The sequence below is a fragment of the Cavia porcellus genome, unplaced genomic scaffold, assembly GCF_034190915.1.
Source record: "Cavia porcellus strain 051 isolate PalLab524CR breed Dunkin Hartley unplaced genomic scaffold, mCavPor4.1 scaffold_4, whole genome shotgun sequence".
Taxonomy (NCBI): domain Eukaryota; kingdom Metazoa; phylum Chordata; class Mammalia; order Rodentia; family Caviidae; genus Cavia; species Cavia porcellus.
In genome coordinates, this window is record NW_026947487.1 from 63,561,268 (window position 1) to 63,585,772 (window position 24,505).

General features: G+C 39.7%; 1 protein-coding gene across 8 annotated transcripts in view; it reads left to right on the plus strand.

The window, feature by feature from the left end:
* The first annotated feature begins 1,664 nt into the window (after window positions 1-1,664).
* Window positions 1,665-24,505, plus strand: part of Rasgef1b (RasGEF domain family member 1B) — a 596,806-nt gene continuing 573,965 nt past the window's right edge. For 3 of the 8 annotated variants that reach the window (XM_063247194.1, XM_063247195.1, XM_063247200.1), the window contains exon 1: window positions 1,666-1,906. In XM_063247194.1, coding sequence (XP_063103264.1) covers window positions 1,838-1,906 — 69 coding nt within the window. In that variant the 5' untranslated portion in view covers window positions 1,666-1,837. Of the gene's footprint in view, window positions 1,907-2,098; window positions 2,116-2,228; window positions 2,248-24,505 lie in introns of those variants that run through there. The other 5 variants (XM_063247201.1, XM_063247199.1, XM_063247196.1 and 2 more) reach the window with 5 other exon arrangements.

Below are 24,505 nucleotides of genomic sequence, written 5' to 3' on the forward strand. Positions count from 1 at the left end.
ATTTAGTACATGCCACGTGAACAGTATGCTGTCTCCAATGATATTACAAAGTCATTTTCTAGATTATTAAATATTCTTTTAATACAATTAAGTTCTGTCTATGTAAACCATAATATATTAAGCCAACCCCGTTTTGGATTTAGCTAGTTTACACATTATGGCCTCATAGTGCTCCAAAAAATATCTTTGTTCATTGATCCATTTATTCAATCAGATTTTATTGAGTATCATGTGCCAGACTGGGGAGCTAAGGATTTGTAATTAATCATATACGTTCTAATAGTTAACACATTACCATTATTTCCTATTAACCACACACTATATTGGTATTAGTAATAATTATATGAATATAAATTAATTATTCTAATACATTACTATGATGCAGTAGTATTAACTAAATTCTTATGAAGCACCTATTATTAGCACACTGCTTTGCAGATGTGGAAATGGAGGCTTAGAGAGTCACAGTGGTTTCTCAGGATCATTTAGCTGGTCATGGGCAGAATCAGAATTCAAACCCAGGCAGCCCTCACTTTACCCTATGGACATGAGACAACTTTAAATGCAATCATTTTGGAGTGGTTCTCTGATTATTTTCTCAGGATCTGTTTTAAAAAGGGAACTACTGGATGAAAGAACATAGATAACTGTTTTAGTGAATTATAATGTTGTCAAGGTCCGACATAAAGAACTAGAACTTTTCCTCCTCTTCCCCTCCCCTCCCCTCCCCTCTCCTCTCTTCTCTCTTCTCCCTCTTCGTCTTCTCCTTTCCCGCTTCCCTCTTATCCCCTTCCCTTTCTTTCCCTTCCCTTTTCTTCCTTTCCCCATTCTTCTTTCTATCCTTCCATTTTGTTTTGTTTTGTTGAGACAAGGTCTTTCTGCGTGGCCCAATCTGGCCTTGAACTTGCAGCTACCATTTTGCTTGTCTCCCCAGTGCTGGGATTATAAACATGTGCCATTACGCCCAAGTTTTCTTTCTTTTTTTTGTCTTTTTTGTCCTAGGAAATACATACAGTAGGTACATCAGGAGGTTTCATCACACGCAGAGCCCTGTCCATTCATTCATTACCATCCTCCTCCATCTTCTGTTTGTCCAACAAGCATTTATTGAGCGCCTATTCAGTGTTGCTAAGGCAGCATGCCTTGACAGAGTAATAAAGACTTTTCCAGTTCTTTTTGCTGGCGTGTAAAATTGGGACCAGTTCACCCTTGTCACTGCCCATGGGGCAGGGGGTCCGCTGGGGTGCCTAATATTATGGCAGATCCCAGGGAATCTTCAAACTTCCTGAGGCGCCTGGGGCTCAGAGTTCTCATTTTAAGCAGGTCTACAGGTCATTCCTATGCACGCTGAGCTTAGGAATCTACAGCCACCAGGGTGCAAATAAATACGCGTCGTGTCCCTGGGGGCTCCTCCTGGTGCCGAGATGGCTGACAGGGCGGGAAGAGGAGCAGGGCGCCAGCACCGTCAGGGTCGGGCCCCGGCTTTGCCCATCCTTGGTGCTCCAGGCTGAAAGCGAGGCCTGGGAGGGAGCTGTGAGTGACACCTGGCTCCCGCCTACAAAGTCACCTTTCCGGCCGGCTGGCGCCGCACCTGTGGCTGCCGCAGGGCTGCTGTGGGCGGGGAGCCCCCACCCCGGGAAGGGCGGGGCTGCAGGCGGAGGCCGGGCGGGGTGCGGGCGGGGTGCGGGCGGGGTCCCCTCCCGCCGGCGCCTGCCTCGGCTGGGCTCGTGTCCCTCCCTCCGTCCCTCCCTCCGTCCCTGCCGCCCGGCTGCAGCGCGGCACGGTGCGGGGCCGGGAGACGCGGCGGCGGAGCGCGGAGCCGGCCTCGCCGCGGTCTATGGCAAAGTTTCTCGCCGAGCTGCTGGGCTGCGCGCTGCCGGGCAAGGGCGCCTCGCCCGCGCTGGAGGTAGGCGGAGGGCGTGGCGCGCGTGGGTGGCACCGGGACGGGCGTGCGGGGCCGGGCGGGACGGGACAGGCGTGCGGGCCGCGGGGTCTGCACCCGGCTGGGGCGCGGCGGGGAGGCCGGCGAGGACGCGCGGAGGGCCGAGCCCCGCTCCGGTGCCGGCCTCCCTGGCCCTCCCCGCGTCTTTTTGTGTTTGCTTCCCTAGTTGACAGGTGAGCGCGTTTCAGTCCGTCTAGACGAGTTTCGCGAGTTGCTCTTGCCCAAACGGCAGGGATCTGTGAGAGGGAGCAGCCTGCTTTGGTCCCTCTTCGGTGCCTAGAGGGTTTTCCCCTTCAGTCTGAAAGGTGAGGAAGAACCGCTTTCTCCCCAAAGGTTCCTTCCTCCCCTCTGCCGCCTCCGGCCACTCCCTGCCCCCAGGCTCCAGGGCAGTGTGGACTCCGGGCATGGACATCAACTCCTTTCTTCCTCACTGGGGATGAGGAGGGTGGGAAGGGATTGGCCACAATCGGTGAGCACCGCAGCTCTGTGTCAGAGGCAGGTACCTCTGACTGCTCACATCCGCCTGGGGTGGCCAGCGCGCTGCGGTCAGCGGCTCTGGGAGGGGCGCTGGGAGAAGCTGGCGGGCTTGGTCATTGGTCCTCCTGGGGATCCGTGGCTGCCACAGTTTCGTATCGGCACGCAGTAGGAAGGGCTTCACAACGTGACCCCCAAATCTCTACAGTCAGAATATAGTGCCCTTTGTCTCCAGCTAACCTTCCCGCCCTCCCAGATGACCCAACAAGCAGGCCTAAACCAGAGAGGGCTATGGCTGTGACAGGTTAACCAGCTCTTTGGTCTGTGTTTGTGTGTGCCTTATAGGGCCTCAGACTTCCCCGCAGTCCTCAGAGCAGCCCCCAAGCAGTTTCTTGATGGCCAGAGAGAGAGAGATAGAAGTTGGTCTCTTCTCTGATGGATGCAGGACGTTGTCTCTAAAGGTTCCAAGCTCTTAGTATTGTCCCCTGATGTAATGAGTTCTTCCTCACCTTGGGCAGCTGTAGGTATTCTCAGCTTCTGAAGTCATATGAAAATATGCCTTTGATTTTGGAGCTTGAATTGTCCAACCCATTATCTGTGCTGTGTGATAAAATGGTTTTTAAGAGGGAGATCCCAGTAGTAATGATCAGGAGGGGTTTGGAAAATAAGGTGAGTGGGAGAAATCGGACTGAGATGCCTGGACAGCTGGTATCCTGGAATCTATAAAATGAAGAGAGCAGAATAGCAAGGTTTTCCAGGCCTGCAGTGAAAATTAGCAGGCTCCCTGGCATGCAGCATGAGAAGCCCATTTGCTTCTCTGTGGAATGTTTGGCAAAATTTGGAGTCTTTTTGGAGTTTGAGATACTCCTATAAAATTGACTTTTTTCTTTGTTTATCTTTTCAGAGAGAAGAGAATTACCAAAACCCATGCTAAATAGCATTAAATATACATACTGTCTTCAGGGTGTATATTGCTACCTGTTTCACCCTCTAACTGATAGATGTCTCACCTTGAATTTTAAGGAATGCTTGGTTCCCAGTTGTTTGTGGGAACCTTCAAAAACTAGCCATAGACATATTTAGACAATGAGAAAAATATGTAACAGAACGACTATTTGTGTCTGAAGAGTTTCCGGGGAAGGAAATTCCTCAGTCCTTATTAGCTCCTCCATCTTGCTTTATGTTGTTTTCCACTCGTCTAGAGACAGGCAGGAGCTACTTGTAGCATCTGTTCTTTCCATCTTTTGACAAATGGTTGGATTAGCATTGTTGAGTTGGCCTAAAAGCCACCACTCAGATAATAACTTTGGTGGGAGTTCATACTTTGCACTGAGCCACATCCCTAGCATTTATTTTTTATTTTGAGGCAGAGTCTCATTAAGTGGCTCTATTGCCCTTCCTGGAACCCAACTTGTGATCCTTCTATCTCAGCCTCCAAGAGTACTGTGATTACAGGCATGTGCCACTGAGCCCAGCTAAGTATCATGTTTAACCAGTTGGCTGGAGAGGTTAAATGATCATGCTGTTCCTTCTTTTGGAGAAAATAAGTTCCCAAAGAGATGAACTGAGTCGGGAGTGTGGTTGGAGGATGCTTTCTTTTCACACAAGCGCCCTTTCAGCACACACTTGCCTGTGTCTGAGAAGGCTGTCATCCTGCTCCTTACATCTGGGAGGTAGAGAAACGGGTAGGAACTGTGTTCTCAAACTCTTAAATGTTTGTTTCCTACAGATGAAATTCTAGGACACTGGAAAAATTTTAGCCAGCCTGAAATGCACTAAATGCTCTAATTCTAACTCTGAAGTTTCCCTTTAGTTTCAAAGAGATTAGAGGAAGAAATGGGCATTTTCATTATGAATGGCCTTTGGTTTCGTTTGGCTAGGCTGTGGCCAAAGATGTAGTTGCATGACTTGCAGGCTAGTTAGGTGTGCACCGAGGAGGCCCTGGCTGAGACCTGAATCTAGGGAAATGGTGACAGGTTGTGATGAATACATGGACAAAAAGTCGCCGGTTGAAAACAGGTCCCATGTGTGCCTGCTCACACATGGCTAAGGACAAGAGGTGTATATTGGAAGCAGGGTCTTAATGGTCAGCTTGTTACTGTTTGCTTCATTTCTTCTTCTTATTTAAATTTGTAGACCAAGTATTTTACAATAATTTTTGCAGACCTACTAGGTCTGTTTTCTGTCTCCACCAGTGTTGCTGCCTAACAGCAATTACCACTTTATTTTAATCTACATAATACACAGTAACTGACAGTTCTCACCTAATTGGCTGCAGGCTTTGTTCTAAGGACATACTATACATGACCCCAGCTATTCTGCTGATATTCCCATGATATAATAGCATGTAAATCAATCATGTTTTATAGATGGGAAAACTAAGTTTAAGAAATTTGCTTGAGATCTCTAGTAGCATATGCTTCAGTGAGGAAGCAAACCAAATTTGTTTTAATGTCAGTTCATTCGCCTCCTTCAGCTGTGGCTAACTTGGTGTATTGGGGTTTGTTTTGTTTTGTCTTTTGTGGAAGAAGGCAAGATCAATCCTTGTTCTCTCATTGGCCTCAATATGTTATTGGTGGGATAAAGTGAGTTTCTTACTCCCAGAGATCAAAAGGCTGATGGGACTTCGATCAAAAGCTGATGGGACTGAGTCATTATGAAAGGAAAGGGTCAGGTTCAGTCATAGTGGCCTTTTTTGAGCATTTTGTGTGCTGTCTTGTTTTAGCCCTCCAATAAAGCTAAAGGTAAGTAATATTGTTATTCTTATTTTATAAATGAGGAAGCCAGTGCTCATAATGATTCTATGAGCTATCCAACATAACTCACATGCTCAGGGTATGATCTGGGAAATAAATTCTAAATAAACTCTTTGTCACAGTGCTTTGTCAAACATCTGCGTTGACTTACCTGGTTTCCTAGCCTCTGATGTTTGACCCATCTTTTGCACTCTTGGCATGATCATCTTTTTAATAGCCCAACTCAGTATGGTGCCCATTTACTTGCCCCTGATTTTTGGTGGTTTGCCATCAACAGGGAGATTCCACAGTGTATACAAACATCCTCCACAGTATGGCCACTGTCTGGTGTTCTTGCCTGAACTTTCTTTCCTCCTACTGTATTCTTAGTATTCTAACATCTTTAGTCTAGTCATGTTTCCTGACATGTCTTCTCACCTCCAAGCTATTCCACTGTCTGGAACACTCTTCCCCTGACACTCACCTGTTAAAGTTTGATCTGCCTTCAAGGTTCAGCTCAGATCTTACCTCCAGTTCCACTCCTTGACAGTGTCTGGCCTTCTACCCCAAGTCTGTTGCATATTATGGATTACTGTATTATCCAGAGACCAAGGACAACTTCCTCTTTGAACTTTTTATGCTTCAGTTATAATCTTTAGAGGGTAATAGTAGTGCTTAAGGGAAGAGTTGAAGGTTAAATGAATTAATGCTTATAAACAACTGTTCAACTTATGTTAAGTGTTACACGTGTCAGGAACTACGCATTTCCCCCCTTTGACAGTGCCTAGAATTTTTTTTGTACATTGTTTTCCACCAAATGAATGTCTAATGAGTCAAATTGATCTTCCAGCTCTGAAGATTCATAACTTTCTTTGTTATTATTTGTTGTTTATCTGAAATTCAGAGTTAACTGAGCACTCCATAGTTTTGTTGAAAAATAAGACATTCTGTCTTATCACCCCCCGCCCCACAAAACCCAGTTTCTAGCATCCAAACCAAATCACTTGTGAAAACTCTTGTCCTGTTCTTTTGTCTTTATAGTTTCTATTCTGCCAGAGATCCTGTCCCAGGTCACGGGAGCCACCCGTTGGGAGATATAACTGAACTAACTCTGTGCCCACTGCCTTCCTAGTATAGCAATACTGGAGTGAGTTATTGCAAGTAGCAGCGCTGTGACTGAGAGGTACATTGCTAGCATCCCATTTATCCATTCTTTATGTCTTCATTCATTCAACAAATATTAATGCTCTGTCTTAGATACTCCATGGAAGCCTTGCTAAAAGATACTCAAACGCTTTTAACTGTGATCCACAGTAAGAAACATAATCTGCATTGCAATCCTGGAGGTACTTAGCTATTTATATCTATTGCAGGGATATAGTTGCAAGAATAATACTTTTGTTATAATGTGGGAGATACTCTGATCATTGCAATTCTTTCCTTTCCTTTCCATCCCATTTCTTTCATTTCATTAAAAAATAAACTGGTAAAGACCCACAAATTGATTTCATGGGTTGTAACCCACAATTTGAAAAGCACTGCTATGTAGGATAATAAGATTCTATTTCTACAAAACAATTTGTATTACCCATTATCCCAGTACTATATTTATGCATTATTATACTATACATGACAGGATTCTTATGGTCTGTCTTAAGAAGCTAGTTACCATGAATAACATTATTCTTTGGGAGAAAATGTTTTCAGGCTTTCGAATAAACTAACTTACCAAACATATATGATAAATACCTACTTCTAAATTGGGGAGCATTTAGGGAAAAGGGTTGGCTTGTCACCTGAGCATTTTTTATGACATTTAAAAATTTTAAACAACGGGCTAGAATTTCTATTTGTCTCTTAGGATGCACTGATGACAAATGTTCTCCACTGATTAAACGGATCCCCAGGGCTGCATTTTTGTGGATCACTGCAGTTTTGTATTTTAATTGACTTTCCTCCTCCTTTCTTTAAGGAAGTTACATCTTCAAGCAGTTTTCCGCGCTTCTCTGGTCCTCTACTTTGTCTGTTAGAGACCTTGGTTTTGTCCCCCGTAGTGAATAGTGAAGCTCCTTTGTTCAAAGAGTCTTGTAGCACCTCATTCACTTGGTGGTTCTGCTGGGTTTCAAGCCTGGTGAGAATGAACCATGTGGTCAGGGCTGTTTGGAAAACAAATAACTTGGACAAGTGTGGCTGTAGCTTCTATGATTCGATGTTGGTGAATGATCATAGAAGTTTACTTTGAGAATAATAGCTCCTGTTGCCACAGCTGGGCTTCTGTGAAGATCATTTGAATTTTAAGCTAATGGATATGGGGCTTGTCTCATAAATTCACATTATTTTTTTGTCTGAGGGCCAATTGGATTGCTCTGCTGCATCTGGACCATTGTGTACATGGGAGCAACTCTACTTACCTTTTGTGTTGGTTGCTTTTAAACTCTGCGTGGGGTCCTAAATGCGCACATTTTATTTATAGGGATATTTGGTCCCATTATGATTACATCTGTCTAATGGCTTCTTGCTGTGAAATTGTTACTTTTTTTTTTCTTTTTTGTATTTTGATAAGGAAAGGCTGGTGTTTTATATCTGTCAAATGGCCAGTGTGGGCAGCGTGTCCTAGGGAGCGGGATAGGAATTTAACTCTTTGATGCATGTCCTTTTGCTTAGTTCTTTTCAATTCATAATGGTATTACTATATACAATGTATATATTTTTTACTTTGTATGTCTTTGATAAAATAGGTCCAGTGGTGATATTTGTATTAGTAGTTTTATCTGCATTGCTGCCTTTCAACATGGTCCATATAAATGATAACTTTTATTTGTCTGAATTTATGATGAGTACTGTGCTTTTTACCTTTGGACAGCCTTAAATATAGTCTAGGCCTCCTTCTTCAAATTCCGACACTTTATTCACTGCTTTCTCTAGACCTTCACATTAGCAAACCAAATGGAGGCTTCATAGTTGATTCCCCCTGTATCCATCTGAGACTCACTTCCCTTTTTCAACTCCATGGCGGGCTGGAAACATACTCTGCTTTCTTTGCACTAGAGTTGTGCTTAGGTGCCATTTTAAGATGCTTGCTTTCTCATTTCTTCTATTCATCCTTGGACTCCTGCACATGCTTTCTTGGTTTTAGCTTTCTTTTTTTACCTGTTCTCTTCTTCATTCACTGATCGGACAAATGTTTGTGGAGTCCTGACTGTAACCATGGAGCACTAGGGTCCAAAGAGGATGTCACAATAAACTACTCATTGATGCTCTTCCCTGAAACCTTGCCTTCCTCCACTCTTCCAGCTATGCTGCTAGCGTATGCTGCAGTGGCTTTTCATCTTCACCTTTCTGCATTAGAGTTTACCCGAGTTCCTATTTCATAGGCTCGAGTCTCCAAATGCTCCCAGCTGATCTCTAAGATGTTGTATTGAGTATCTCACCCAGCCTAGCCAATTTTACTTCCTGTCATTGATTTTCTTCAGGGACCCTCATGTGTGCAGTACAAAGTCTTGCTCTTGCGCCTGTGTCTATGCTACCTGTCAGTCCTCTCTTTTGACCTGTGCCCACTCCTTCCACCCTTCCTAACTGAATGCTGAGCTTGAGGGCCACTGGGAAGAGCCAGTCCTTCATGAAGCCTTTCCTGGGTGCAGCAGAGAGGCTCAGAGTACACAGGTTGGGGAATCAGACATTTAACTTCCAGTCCTGGTTCCCTTGCTTTCTACCTATAGTTCATTAATTGAATAAACTTTTTGCTGTGTGCCTTAGCTTTATTTTCTGTATAATTGGAATAATAATACTAGCTAGTTCTCTGAGTTGTTATGAAGATTATATAAAATAATTTAAATAAAATACTTAAATGGTATCTAAAAATGTATTCATTGACAAATATGCATAAAATAATATTCTTCTAAACTTTCACCTTAACTCCCCATATTCAAACTCACCCATCTTCTTTTATAATCTTAGAAAATACCTTTTATTACTCTGAATCCTCCATAGTGCTAAGCAAAATGTAGGTTCAGTCAATGCTTATTAATTTTGAAAACATTCCATGTGTTGTTTTAGCAGAATCTGGGATCCAATTTATTTCTGGATGCGTTTAACTTTATTTTGTGGAAATGTGACAGCCACATCCCTTAGTGACAGGCCCTCTGATCTACGAGATATATGCTGCAATCTATGGAGAGTATATTGCAGCTAACTTGGGCTGCAGTTGTACAAATGATGATAATGTACTTTTACATACAGCTGTAGCAGAGGCAGTATTTGAAAAATGTGCCAATTATAAGTGCCACTTAAATGCAATTCAGACATAGATTGCAATATAATTAAATTCAGAGTATTTTTTATTTTCAATTGGTTTGCAAACATGTACCCTGAATATAGGTCAAGTGAAGCAAATCCATACCATACATCAAGATTTTATTAATCAGACTTCTATTTTCCATGCCACTGGTGAAGAATTCTGGTTGGAGTTTACATTAGATTACTCCAAAAAATACTTACCCATTGTGCTCCCTTAACATATTTCCAGTGGGACAGAGGCAGTGATGATGCCCTACTTCCCTGGAAGCTCAGTTGGTATCTGGAAGTGTGGGAGTCTATGTTTATGGCAATTATTTGAATTTGACTGGAAGTCAAGTGAGGGTCCCTACAGAGAGGGATCTGACAATCAGAGTGACAGTGTTATGGATCACAGAGAATTTGTAGCAGGAACAATACGATCTGGATTCCAAGCAAGGGCCATCTTCTCCCTGGCTCTATGTTACAGGAGGAAATCCCTCGTCCTTTCTGAGCGTTCATTTCCATAGCTCTAGCATGGAAACATCAATATGTGATTTGCTTCACTGATTAATTTTTGTATAAATATCTTTATTTAAAAAATCAAATAAATAAAAGTAAAATCTATTGTTAGCAACTTCACACAAGGATATAGGACCAAGTTTAGAATTACTTGCTCAAAAGTCATTCAGAACAGAACAGAATTCTTCAAGTGCTCATAATAAGCACAGAAAATATCTGGTAGTATTACTTGCTCTTCCATGGATATTCATTATTTTACATTGAAATGATATAGTGTAGTACAAAAGGGATGACTACTGGCCTTCAGTGTACAACCTAAAAAGCTAAGTGCAAATGTTAATGTCATCCAAACTTTTCTTTAATAACAGTTCTTAAACTGTGTTACAACTTTTTACAAGTAAAGATACCAGTCAGTTTATTCAGGATCCATTTACTTTATGAAAGAAAATGCAAAAACATAGAGTGACAAAGGCAACAATTTCACCATGGTCTGTAAGTTGGTCCATTATACACATACGGGTCCAGGATTCTAAAATTATAGCAGTCCTAGTCTCTGATAGAGGCAAGTATACAATAGTTAGACATTGTAAAAGCATTTTGCTTCAGCTTCTTAGGTAGTGCTGTGCGTTAGAAATGTTAGTAGTGTATTTCCAAGCATACAAATAAGTCACTGGATATGCTATCAATTTCATTTCCTTTTGCACGATCTTAGTTTTAAATCTGTCTACCAAATCTTGTCTATGACATTTTTTTTTTAAATTACTACATCAAGGTCAAACTATCTGGATAAGGAAAGTCAAAAGCTTCTCAACTTTTAAAATACAAATATTTCAAAATTATCGATAAAGAACTCTATAAATAACACTTCACAAGCAAATACTGTTGATAACCAAGATGAAACACAATGTACTATTTTTAAATTATAAAAGAAATTCCACTAGATTTAGATAAACCGAGACAAGTCAAAGTTTTATAGGCTATTTAATCAAGTTACTTACAATGTACACATTCCTGAGTATATCCCATTGTGACATTGTTTATTTTGAAATTTTTCTGCATTCAGCTTAAAAAGTTTCTTCTCAAGAAATTGAACTTCTCTGTCAAATGCCCTTGATCGAATAGGAGAGTTGTGTTCATAAAATGGATTAATTACAAACTGACTTCTTGACATCTACCAATTCAGAACCTGGCCATCTATGTTCCATATTCTTCTAAGTCTGTTCACCCAACCTTTAGTTAAGTATCTTTACTAATAAGGTAAGGATATGGTGGGCAGTAAATTGGTTCAGAAAGTGATAATTATCTTTGGATTCTGCTTTCCCAGCTGACAAAACTCCCATTTTAAAAACTGGATTATCGTGGTGACCAATGATTACAAAGTAGGAGCTTCCAGACATTGTCTTTAATATATGGCTCCTGAAAATTCAAGACATTCAATGCGAGTTCCTGTGTGTCTCATGGAATGACCCAGGCTTAATTTGGGCTGGACTGGTTGGCATTCACATTAACACCTGTAGAGAGATACAGGTAAAGGCAATACCCAGCCAGTTCTTGAGCTGATCCTCTTGCTCCAGACCTTTAGCCCAGACTCCAGGAGCAGTCCTCCTGAGATACCCTCTGCTAATCTGCTTCACTCATTTAGAGATGATGTGAGGCTCTGAAAGTCCTTTCTACAGTGCCTGGCAGTACACAGATGCAAGATGCCATTACTGACACTGTGATGAAGAGAAGCCTAAGGTGCATCCTGGGCTGGTGTCCTGGCAAATGAGTACGTACTGGCAAATGAACAGATGGTGTGAATGGTAAAGAAGTAAAAGTCAAAAGACGAAGTAGTGAGAATTTATGACTAGAGCACTTCTGAGTCCAATGCTTAGGTCACTAAATAAGCCTCTGTATTTCATTGAGAGGTATCTTGGTGTGCTATCAGACTGAATTTTTAAGGTCCTATAGTTTCATTTCATGGACATTTTTTTTCTAGAATGTTGTTATTCAGTTTGGAATATGATTGTGAGTTGATGGGAATTAATCTGACCATGATTTAGACCTCTTTGGAAGGCTGCAGGCTTGGATTGGTTCTGAAGGATGATTGGAGTTTAAGTATTTCTTGGAAAGCTTCTAAATTCTTGTAGATGAAGTCCTTGACACCTCCTGATTTTTTGTGATGTCTAATATAATGTATATTCATCCTGTCTGAGGAGAAGAACCATGGAGGAAACAAAGCAGAATAGGGGGTCAGTCTTAGGAAGTCCTAGATACACAGCTGACTTCCTGCGCAGCCCATTATTGTTTAGTAATTGGTCCTCCCAATGGCATAACTACCCAGGCCTACGACAGGTCCACATGGCTCTCACTTGTTCCTAAGAGTCTTCATAGGTGGCTTTATGTACCAGTGTAATAAACACCCCTGAGCTTACCCTCTCTAAAGTGGTTGTTTGATGGGTAGTGAGGTAGCTCAGTGCTAGTGATTTTTCAGCCACAATAAATTGTTTTCTAAGCTAGTGATTTAATTTCCTATGTTTTCAATTTTTAAAATTCAGTCTTAATATTGATCTAGAATTGTCCTGGCTTTTTGCAGTTGACTCAGTTTTAACATTGTGCATGTGTGTGTGCACGCGTGTGCATGTATGCGTATTTGGGGCACAGGGATTGGAGGTATAGAGAAAGGGAATAGCATTACAATGTCTGATGGATAGTTGGGCCAGACGTTCCATTTCATTCTTTGTTCAAAGCTCTGTTACTATCTATCTGTTACTACTAGGAGTGTAGTAAATTTTTCTTTTAAGAGTTTAAAAACATTTGTATATTTGCCCTTTTATGTCTAGTGCTATTCTCTACAAGGGATGATAGCATACTCAACATCCTCCTGGCAGTCTCTACTCAGAGAGGCAGAACTATTTCTGGAGTTGATAAGTGAGAGACACAGAGACAGTGTTGTTCTTGGGGATACATGCATATATGTCACTGGGTCAGAGCTAGAACTTGCCTATGTGTTTACTGTCACAACTCCTGGGGTCTGTTTGTATCCAGAGATTTACACAGGATTAATGCACTTTCTGAGAACTAAACATGAGTAAAATTCTATCAGTGTGAAGGAGGGGAGGCAGAGACTGAGGGCAACTGTAGGGAGGGTTGCAGGGCCAGACCCGGAAGGAGGATCTAAGGGTTTGGTTCCTACATTGCAGAAGAGTAGAGTGACTGTTTTTTGAAGTCCTATTCTCTTCCCTCTGTCTCCGGTCTATCTGTCCTGTGCATGGAAAAGAGCTTAACATTTAGTGACCCAAGCAAGCCTGCGCTGGGCCTGCGCAAAGCAGAATGGGAAGTTGGTACTGGTGCAATGGAGGCCACAGGCACGCTGCAGCCAGCCCTGTCCATGTGTTGTCTGGATACACGATGGCTGACACACAGTCATTTGCTCCTGGAATGGCCATGTGATGGTTGCCATGATGACCACCACATTGTGACCAGAAGTTAACCTGAATCCAGAGATCGCACCGGTTTTCTTTAGTAGCTTAGCTCCAGAAGCCCAAGTGTGGTTGTGTACACAAAGCCAGGCACACGGGATGCTTCCCCGGGTTAACAAGTTGACCCTGCTTTCCTTCTGTGCTCCCCTTCTGGGCTCTTCCGCTTCTCCATCTTAGGGAGTTCCTTTCTACAAATCTGTGACATAGCTTTGTGCAGCTTTCATGTTTTCCATCTCACTCTGCAAATAGAAACTGATTTCATTTTTTCTCATGTATAAAGAAATAGTGCATCTGATTTCACAGGCCAGAGAAAATGATTGGAAAGCTTCCAGCCAGGCCCTGGGGAAACCCCTAAAATTATCCTCTACCTTATGGACTGTCCAGATTGTTTGTGTGTGTGGCTGGGGAAGATGGGGGTTGGGAAGACGGATTTGGGAAATAAGATTTTTCTCATGCCCAGATGCTGTGAGTAAAGTGAGTCAGATGGCTGGATGAGTCTTCCTGGTGCCTACTGTGATTTCTAGGGGTCCCTTTGTTCAGTGCCAGGTTTGTATGTCCTAGCAACTGGGCAGAGCCTCTGGTGTTCCTAGTTAATGCAGCTCCTTCTTTCTATAAATTATGTGGACTTCCTTTTTGTGGGAGCACTTCCCTGAGAAATGCAGGGACTTTTGCAGTCTTACCTTGGGCTGCATCTTAGCTCAGTATCACTACGGGTTACAGTGACAAGAGAATATGATCTCACTTAGCATCTTTGATGGACAATACACAATAAAAAGTTTTTTAGACTTTATGAAGGCATGTTACATAGGTTCTTTTATTAAAAACAGAGAAATTACATTTAGGAAATTATTTTACCCTGGTTATTGATGGAAAAACCAAGGAACCAGGAATCAAGAAATACTGTTATTGGGAAATGTCTCAGTTATTTTTTTCTCACCGCTGAGACAAAATACCCAACAACTACAAGTTAAGGGACGAAAGGTTTATTTATCTCAGTTTGTACAGGTTTTAGTTCACAGAGCACTGACTTCAAGGCAGGGTAGCATGGCAGCAGAGAATCAGGAGAAACAATTCTTGACAGGCAGAAGATTGTAAAAGCAAGCAAACAAGTAAACAACAAGTGATAAGCTGCTTTCTGTCTCTTCTGTCTTGTCCAGGACACCCACCCTTAGAGCAGGTAGGTCTCACACCCTAATCCCAGTAGTGCACTGTGAATCAATCCCAGTGTCACGAAGTCTGAATTCAGCCACTTCTGGAAAAGCTCCTCCAAAGCACGAGGCTTTGGAGGGACAGCCAGACACAAGCCATAACTGGAAACCATGTGGATCTAAAATTGTTCAACTAGAGTTGTAGATACTAAAATTAATTTACCCCTTTTCTTCTGTGTCTTCTTTTTAATAGGATAATGTTTACTAGGGATGGGGTAGTTGATAGGAAATAGGCAATGTATGTCAAAAGTTACAGAGTTGCAAATGTAGGATGAATAAGTTTAGAGAGTTAGTGAGGAATCTAAGTAACAGTAGTTTATTGTACATAGAGAGCTTTTAGAAGCTCTTGCCACATACACACACAGAAGGGTTAATTGTGAGAATACATACGTTAGTTTGCTTAACTACAGTTAACAATTTCACTGTGTATATCAAAACATCAAGTTGTAAATCCTAAATATGTGTAATAAACAAAGAAACTAACACTCTTAAAATGCTGCCAATTGAAATCGTTCATATGAAATACCTCATAAATCATAAAGTAGTGCAATAATCTAAAATATCTACCTCAAATACAGCTTAAGGATCCCTCAAATACAATGCAGGATGAATAAAAATGGCATATTATCACTTAATTGAAAAAAGTTTCATTACAATTTTTCCCATTTTTGGCCTTGCTAAAGAATATGAGTGAATGGAAGCTGCTTTATCTGTTTCCAGAATTACTCCCGAGCTTTCTTTGTCCAATAGTAGTAGCATAAATCCCACACATACTAACCTCCTCCATTATTCCTTTTATTTCCTTATATTATATTGAAAAGTATTCAAACCCATAGAGAATAGTTCTGTGTTTCTCTCTAGATGAATCCTTCCTGAGGTGCAGCAGGTTGGGGTGATTGTCCAGGATTTTATGATACGGGATCTCCTGTCTTGCTGGAGGCTGGGAGTATTATCAGTGGAAGAGAATGAACAACAGACTTTTACAGTGCTGAGCATTGTGGAATTTGAAGCCATTTGACCAAATCTTCCTAGTATCTTTTGAAACATTATCATTATCATTCTCATCTGATAGATTTAGAAGCTGAGATTCAGAGAGATAAATCACACGATGGGATGAGATTTCTGTTCTCACATTTTCTTATTGTTTCTAGACAACCTAGGTGTTAACTCTGTTGGTATCAATAGTGTAAGGAGACATCTGAGGCTCACATTAACTGTTCCCATGATGACTCTGACATATGCAAGGCTAAGGTGTGACACTTCTTTTTGCATGATCTCAGATGCCTTTTAATGGAGTATCACCTCAACTTTGGGTTAAAGGAGTGCCATGTTTATTTACTTTTAGTTTATTTCTATTGATTAATTATTAATTTCAAGTTAATGAGTTTTATATTGAACATTGTGTACCTAGTAGGAAAAAGTATCAACCAAGTATTGAATTTTTAATACTTATTGAATGTGTATAAATAAGCATTGGATGTGTATAAATAAGCATCAAAAATTTCAACAGTTTTTTGTCTACAAGTCTAAAACAAAACAATGGAAACAAATTCCTATATGAACAGTAATGAAAATACCAGTAGAACTCTACCACAAAAATAATCTTCAGCCCAATTATCACACCCAAGGCAGTCTTTAAACATGAAAAAGTGGTGGTCCAGAAGAACATGGCGGATAGATAGCAGCAGCCTCGGAGGCTCTCTGAGAAACCGCACTTGAAATCCAGGAATGGTGCCGGGCAGGAAGTCCTAGGCAAGGGGGGATATTCTTTGCTGACCCAGGAACGAACTAAATTAAGAGAAACCATCTGGAAATGAAATCCCGGTGACACAGCAGGCACAGATAAGGTCTCAGCATGGGAGCCAGACCCGCACCACTGGAAAATGTGATTTGAATTACCTGCAGCCACTGTTGCATCCCGGTCAGGTCCGCACAGCGGGTAGAGAGGCGTGAAAGCTTGAAGAGTGGAAAGCATTGAAAGGAGTTGGGAGCAGGACTGGCTTGGTGCTCTGCATCAGCCTGTGGTGAGTGAGTGGATTGGGACCCTTCCATAGAGAAGGAGGCTTCAGCGGAGGACATACTCGGACCGGGCAGACTTCCCGGAACGAGATGCTACAGTGACTTCAGTCACATCTCCAGATTTGTAATATGGGAGCATGAAATGAAAAACTTCTTAAAAATAACAAAAAAACAAACAGCAACAATACAAAAACTAGAAGATGATAAGAGGATCTATAACTTAAGAATTAAGAACATAAGAGAAGAAGTGGGGACACAAACAAATGGACTACAAAAGCTATTCACAGAAATAATACAAGAGAATTTCCCTAATTTAGCAAATGGTAAAGATACTCAGATATATGAGGCATACAGGACTCCAGCCACCTACAACCCAAACAGAGCTACACCCAGGCATATAATAATCAAAATTCCAGAAATCCAATATAAGGACAAAATATTAAAAGCCATCAGAGACAAGAAACAGATCACTTACAAGGGAACACCCATCAGAATTACAGCAGACTTCTTGGCACAAACCATCAAATCATGTAGAGCGTGGGGGGAAATAATTCAAGCTTTGAAAGATAATAACCTCCATCCGAGATTGATATATCCCGCACAACTGTCCCTAGAAATTGATGGAAAAACAAGGTGCTTCCAGGATAAAGAGGAACTAGGGGAATTTGCAACCACTAATTCAACTCTACAGAGAATACTGCAGGATAGTCTAAAAAAGGAAAACACCAAGATTCCAGAAACAGTGGCAGAGAGGCTGCAATGAATGGAGCAGAAAACGAAATGAAGAAGACAAACTGACAACAAACGACAGAAAAAGAGCTCAACAGAAATAAGGCAGAGATCAGACGGTAGGAACAGCAATTTTGGAGAAAACAAGACATCATGATAGCTAGTGCTGATTTAGTATCATCTTGTTTTGAAGTCCCATCAAACTTGTATTCTTCTGTCTCCATCAGTCTTAAAAGGTTGTATCTTATTGAATTTTATTATATATGATAATATAAAGCAAAAACTTTTATAGACAAGGAGTTTATATAGAAACCGTTGTTCATTTTCTGTTAATTGATTCTAAATACCCTGTAATAATGTCATTCTCTTGAATGTTTTTATAGTGTCTTGATATGATTGGTGCTACAGTATAAGAAGTTATACTCAAAGATTTCAAGGAAAGAGACACTATGGTAACTATTTTTATGTCAGGATATCTTGTGGTGAAACACTGGTTTGCTTAAATGGTTGTGATTCGACCTGCACTGTTCTATCGTTATGCCCTCTTTTATCTCAATCCCACTTTTTAAAATTATTTACTTTTTTCTTTTTCTTTTTTAATTAAGGGAAAAATAAATAAAAAATAGCAGGATACATTTTAGTAACCTACTTTGATTTCCTATTAACTTGATTTGAAATCCTGTATTGCCCTCACCATCTTGTTTTGAGTGATTTTCCTCTATTCTGCTTTGCTTGATAGTACCAAGTTTGAAAGTATAGGCATAACTGTGAAGACAATAAGAATCGTTATGATGCCCATTCCGATTGACTATTATTTTCTTTTAAAATCTGTAATGTTGGCTGGGGATTTAGCTCAGCAGTATAAGCACCTGCCTTGCAAGCAGGGGGTCGTGAGTTTGATCCCTGGTACCGATAAAAAAAAAAAAAATCCTGTAATGTCTCCAAAGCTTTGGTTTTATTTTTTATTGTTTAGTTCAATTTTATTATAACTGGCAATTCTTCTTAAAATAGCAAGAGGCAGTATGATAACAATTGTTGATCACTTTATATTTTGTTTTTACATTATTTATTATGTCCATCCTTTTGATTTGACTGACTCTGTTCTGATATGTCTCATTTGGTTTTACTCTCTTCAAAAAAAGTAATAAGAACTGTGGGAGTAATAAAATCCAAAATGTGTAATTGTCATTGTACAAAAGAAAAGAAAAGAAAAGAAAGTGCTCTAAAAGTTATAACTGCATATATGTTTAAGTGTATAAGATAGATAACCATATTACTGAGTGTTTTTTGGATCATTGAACAAAGCTGTTTGCACTCTCACTGTTTGAAAGACCACTTTATATGCTTCAATTTTGTAACTTGAACAACTGTTTCTAAGATGAGAATGTGTAATCTATTAACTAGTGATTTCTTACTATTTATTTTTTAAATTTTGTATTACTTGTACCCTTTTTCTGTTTTTTTCCTTTTTCTCCTTAAATAAAAATAAACATGAAAAAGCATGTTCCATATATATATATTGCTTACACAGAAAGCAAATGTGTTTTGTCTTCCTGTCTTTTTGTAGGACATACTTGATATCTCATTAGTCTTACTGTTTTGTCAGGAGTTTCTTATTATATTATACAAAGTGTAATTAACAGGAACATAAAATATCAATAAATGTATTAAATTCTTAATATGTGTTACATGTTTACAATAAATATCAACACTTTCAATATCAAGTTTTTGTTTACAAAATCTAAAAGAACAGCAGAAATAACTCATATATAAACTACAATGAAAATTCCAATAGAACTCTATAACAAAATTAACCTTTGCTTCAACTGTCATAGCCAAGGCAGTCTTTACACATGACAACTTCATCTCCCATAAACAGGTCTGCCTACACTGATAGCACATGTGCTTAGCTTTCCTATGTGGAAGGTCGTTCTTTTCACCTCTATTCCTCTTTTGTAAGGATCTTTTTACTATGTTGTACAACATGCACTCAGCAGGAAAGTAAGATATCAATAAAATAACTATCAAATATGAAATGAATGCTTAGAGTAGACATAAACATTTTCACATTAACTGTCTGATTATAAAACCTAAAGGATAACATCAGGAGTAAATACCTATTTGAACTACAATGAATATACAAACAGAAGTCTACCACAAAAATAATCTTTCAACTGTTATGCCCAAGGTAGTCATCACACACAGCTTGTTTCATGCACAAATATCACTTATACTGATAGCATGTATGTTTTGTTTTCCTGTACTTCTTTTAAGGATGCAGTTGACATCTTTTTTGTTTTCCTGTTGTTGTGTTAAGACTTTGTTATGTTGCACCTGCCTGTTTACCTGTCATCTCACCAGTCTGCTCTAGAATATTTTTGTGTAGTCCCTTGAGCAGAAACACTATTATTTTTCTGTTGTAGCTGATCTTTTATTGGGTCCAGTCCTATCTTCTAGATTATTGTCCACTTGTTATTTTTTTTGAAAAGTGTGAAACTGTTTATGCCACACATGTTTAGGATTGAGTAAAACAAATCAATGGTTAACACTTTGTGTTTCAAGTGATGTCATAGTTGCTGCATAACTCATCAATAGTATCTATTCCACTTTTGATTTTGCTGTAAAAAGTTACTAACTTTGGCTTCATTTTTGTCAAGTTTTCTCTGTTTATCTTGCTCTTATGGTGTAATGTTGACATTAGCAGTACCATTTTGTTTTTCTTTGACATATAGGAGGCCCATGTTATCTTTCTTTGAAATCCAACGATTGTACTATATGGTCCCCTATTTTGAAATTGCCGTATTTCATTGGTAATATCTGGTTTGTTCTGGCATATAGTTCCTATACTGGTCAGCTTGTGCTCTGTTAGCAAATGTAACATCAATGGGCCTCTGGTAAACCAATTGTTGAATGTCACATTTTGATTGGTTTGTGAGATAGAAAAACAGGTATGTTTGGTTTAATCACTTGATTTAATATTACATGAATAAAGACCCAGTGGCTGAGTTCCAAGGTAAATTTCTAAATCAAAAGTATATTTATTGTATCTTCAGATCTACCAGGACATACATTTTTATACCATATTTTGAAGACTTACTTGGAAAATATTTCCTACAGCTACCACAAAGTGGTGCAAGCTGTTTATCAACAGTCATGTATTCAGATGGTGTGTAAATCCTTGACATTTTAAAACAAAGTCCTCAGTAAGAGGATACTAGCCAGATTACAGGTTCTTTTTGTTTCTTAGTAAGTGATTTTGTCATTGAACCTCAGGTAAGTTTGGAGAACACCACCAGATCTCCTGAATGTCATTGTTATTCTACAAATCTCAAGCCCACTGCTTTTCCACAAATCTTTTGCATTCCTGTGATTACCACGAGAAAGCCCTGCTAAGTACAGCAGACCTATGGATGATTTCCATAGTTCAGGTAGTGAGGTGTCATAATAAACATTTTTTAAAGTATGACTATCAGTATATATAGAATGTTTTACTTGTATTTTATCACTTGTGCATTTTACAACATCTTGTAGCAAATTTGTTAAAATTTTCAACATTGAATCGCAGTGCTGGCATTCTGTCCAATAGGATTCACCTCTGCCACGAACCTAATTATATTTTCAGACCTTCTAACATTTGATTGTTCAAGCACATGTGACCATTTTATTGCATTTAGATTAGTCAAATATGTACTCAACTTTGCTGTTTTCTTTCTCATTCCAATCAAGGAAGTCCTCATTCCTTGTGTCTGTATTGGTTATTTTTGCTCTGTTTCACCATCATAGGAACTTTGGCTCTAATGTTCAACATCAAAGTCATGATCATTGTCCATCATCATCATCATCATCATCAATGATGAGTCACCTGGTCACTCAGTTTCAACTCCCTCTTAGCTTACATTTCTGTTTTTTTTTTTTTTATGTGCCACTGTACTGAATTAGGCTAATTCTGATATAGGGGAAAGAAACTCCCAACCTACTAGATGTCTGGTACAAGTTCATGTTCTCTAAAATTGAAGAATGATTTTTAGGAACAACAGAGGTTAAGAGCAGAATATATGTATTGAGAGGAAGAAATCTGTCTGAGAGAAAGAGACAGAAGATGTCCCGAGTGGGTTACCAAAGACCTTGTCTTTTCTAGGGACTCTTATGGAGCAAAACCACAAAGTGAGGCAGGTCTAAGGTGGGAAAACATGGGAACTCTCAAAGTGGGCATGAGATGAGACAGAACTATGGCCAATCAATAAGATTAATTGCTCAGATAAAATGGATTAAATCAGAGACAAATGGGGAAATGAGTCATATAGCAAGTGGGCATGCTTAAAGAGCAGTCACTCTTCCTGTAGGGAGTTGGCATGGTGACTTCTGGTTTCCTCAAGGTGATGGAGACCTTTAGAGTATCAATCCTTAGGAAGTGGGTGTATTTGTTTGATCTTTTGTCTTGAGGCCTGGCCCACAGTGGGAGGTGTCTGTCTTTTCCAAGGTTGCAAGGTATCTGGCCTTCTGCACTGGCTCCTTTGAGGGTCTAGCACTGCCTATAATATTTCTGTGTAACTCAGTTGCCTGTAACAATTCTATAAGAAGAATAAAAATAAAACATTTTAAAAAAATCTAAATCCTAAATGCCAAAAATTTGGCAATGAACATTTCATGAGTAAAGCTCTCTGTCGCTGCTTTAGAACTCCTGCACACACCTTGCCCTTCACTTACATGCCAAGTGGGTGAATGCACAGATGTGTTCCTGCTTTCCCCAGACACAGCTACTGTGAGCCATACCCAGCTTCCATTATGATAAAGTACATTACAAAAGTGTGTAAGGGTGTCCCCTACCCCATGATATTCAGGAATGTATACAAAAATGTTATATGAAGCATTATGTGGGTAAAAAAATCTCCATTTGATACTTTCACACATGTACACACACCTTGCCATTTGTCATGCCAAAAAGGTGAACACAAAGATTGCTTCTTATATCCCCCAGGTGCAGCTACTGTAAGCAGGTTACACCCCCTGCCCCTGGATCGGTATGGCAATCTTGTGCCCTCCTGTTGTATAGGTTGAGGATGTTTACCATATAAGGATCTTGGCTCCTTGCTGAGTGTCTTAGTTAATTTCCTAAACTTCTCAAGTTGATACAATGTATCAACCATAACAATGTATACATTTTCAATATGTAACAAATTTATTCATTATGAGAAATATATGTAATATATCATCTTGGTCTGTTTTACTATTTCTTCTCCCTTCCCCTCTAGTTGCCTCCATCTCCAGGTCCACTTCCCACCTCCACAAAGCCTGTCTCCCTGTTTCCTATCATCTGTTTTTTTTTTTATTTTGCTCTTTAAATTAGTTATACTTTCTCATGTAGAGAAATAATGCAGTATTTAACTTTTTGTTACTTCACTTAGCATTATGGACTCAAAGTGCATCCATATTTTCTATAAATAACTCAAATGTGTCATTCTTTGTGACAGAGTAGAATTCCACTGTGTGCATAATATCACATTTTTTTTATTCATCCATTGATGGGCATAAAGGCTGCTTGCATATTTTAGCAACTGTGAGTTGTGCTGCTATGAATATGGTATGCAGGAATCACTGTAATATAATGTCTTTAACTGTTTTGGGAAGATACCTGGAAGAGGTAGAGCTAGATCAAATAGAATTAGTATTTTTAGTCTTTTGGAGGAATCTCCATATTGATTTCTACAGAGTTTGTACTGATTTACATTTCTACCAACAATGTAGAAGAGTTCCTTTTTCTTCATGACCTCACCACCTATTTTTTCTTTTTTACGTTCTTGATGATGGCCATTCTTTAAACAGTAACAATAGAATATTAGTATTGTTTTGATTTGAATTTCTCTAGCAGTCAAATATGCTGAACATTTTTTCATGTGGCTATTGACCACTTTACCCTTCTTTTGAGACGTATATATTCATTTCAATTGCCCACATTTGATTAGGCCTTCTATTTGGGAGGAGTCTAGTTTTTTTGAGTTGTTTTCTAAGCACAAAAGTAGAGACTCATTATGGGCTGAGGTGTGGGAGAAAACCACTTCAACTATTTCAGGGTAAAGACTTCATGAGCTTACTCTTTCTAACATGTTCCAAGTGCTTTGACATCACGTAAAATATTTTTCAAAAAAGAGTTCATTTTAGAAGAAATTGTACTTTCCAAGGCACATGTTATGAATAGGCAAAACATAATGTCATTTTCATTCTACTACTTTCTGAGACATAATACTGATTAAAAATAGTGAAACAGTGGGATTATGTCTGGGATTTGTACGCAGTTATAAAACTTGCTTAAAACTATGCAGTTTACTGGGTTTTCTGAGGGTTTTTCAGATTACTCTCCTTTTATATAAAGTGATATAAGTAAAAATATCTCGCTGAGCTGTCATGCAGATTAAATGACATATATGTAAGTGTTAGTGCCTTGCACATTGTAGCAAGTGTCAATTAGCAGTATTTCTTCCTACTTTGGTAGATAGATATGTTCCTTGTGTTTTCTGTCCTCCTTTTGGGGTTCCTCTTGTTGTCTGCTTATGCTTTGCTGGTTTCTTGAGATTTCTACATCTTGTTGTGGTTCTACATGCATAGCCTTTCAAAGAGTTAATAATACTATGCACCAGCCTTTCTGCTTTGCTAGAGCTACTTAATCAGAAAAATCATTACAGCTTTTTTGTGCAACCTATTGATGTCCAAAGCAACTAATTAGAGACAGAGTATAGAAAATCAATCTTTACTGACATTGACATTTCTTCCAATTTAAGCAATTGCTTTGCTTACGTCCTTTGTGAAATACCCTGGAGATCTAAAATTGTCCTGGATGGTTACATTTGAGGGTTCTAATAGGTTCTAGGTGTTATAGTGAAAGCACGAGCCCACTAGACAAGCAGTTTATACTCATGACATCAGTAAAGAAGCTTCAGGAAAAGGAGAAGTAACTCTGGGAATCTAGTGACTTCGAAGTAGAGGGAAGAAGACTGTTAGATGTTCTGTTATCTTCCCAGTCCTTCGCCTTTTTCTCCACCCTGGGTTCCAGGAGATACATCAATAGGGCTCTCTCTTGGCAGTAGCTTCTAATGGAATTTGTGCAACAGGAACTTTAGTCAGAGACTGGAGGAAGTGGACATTGCA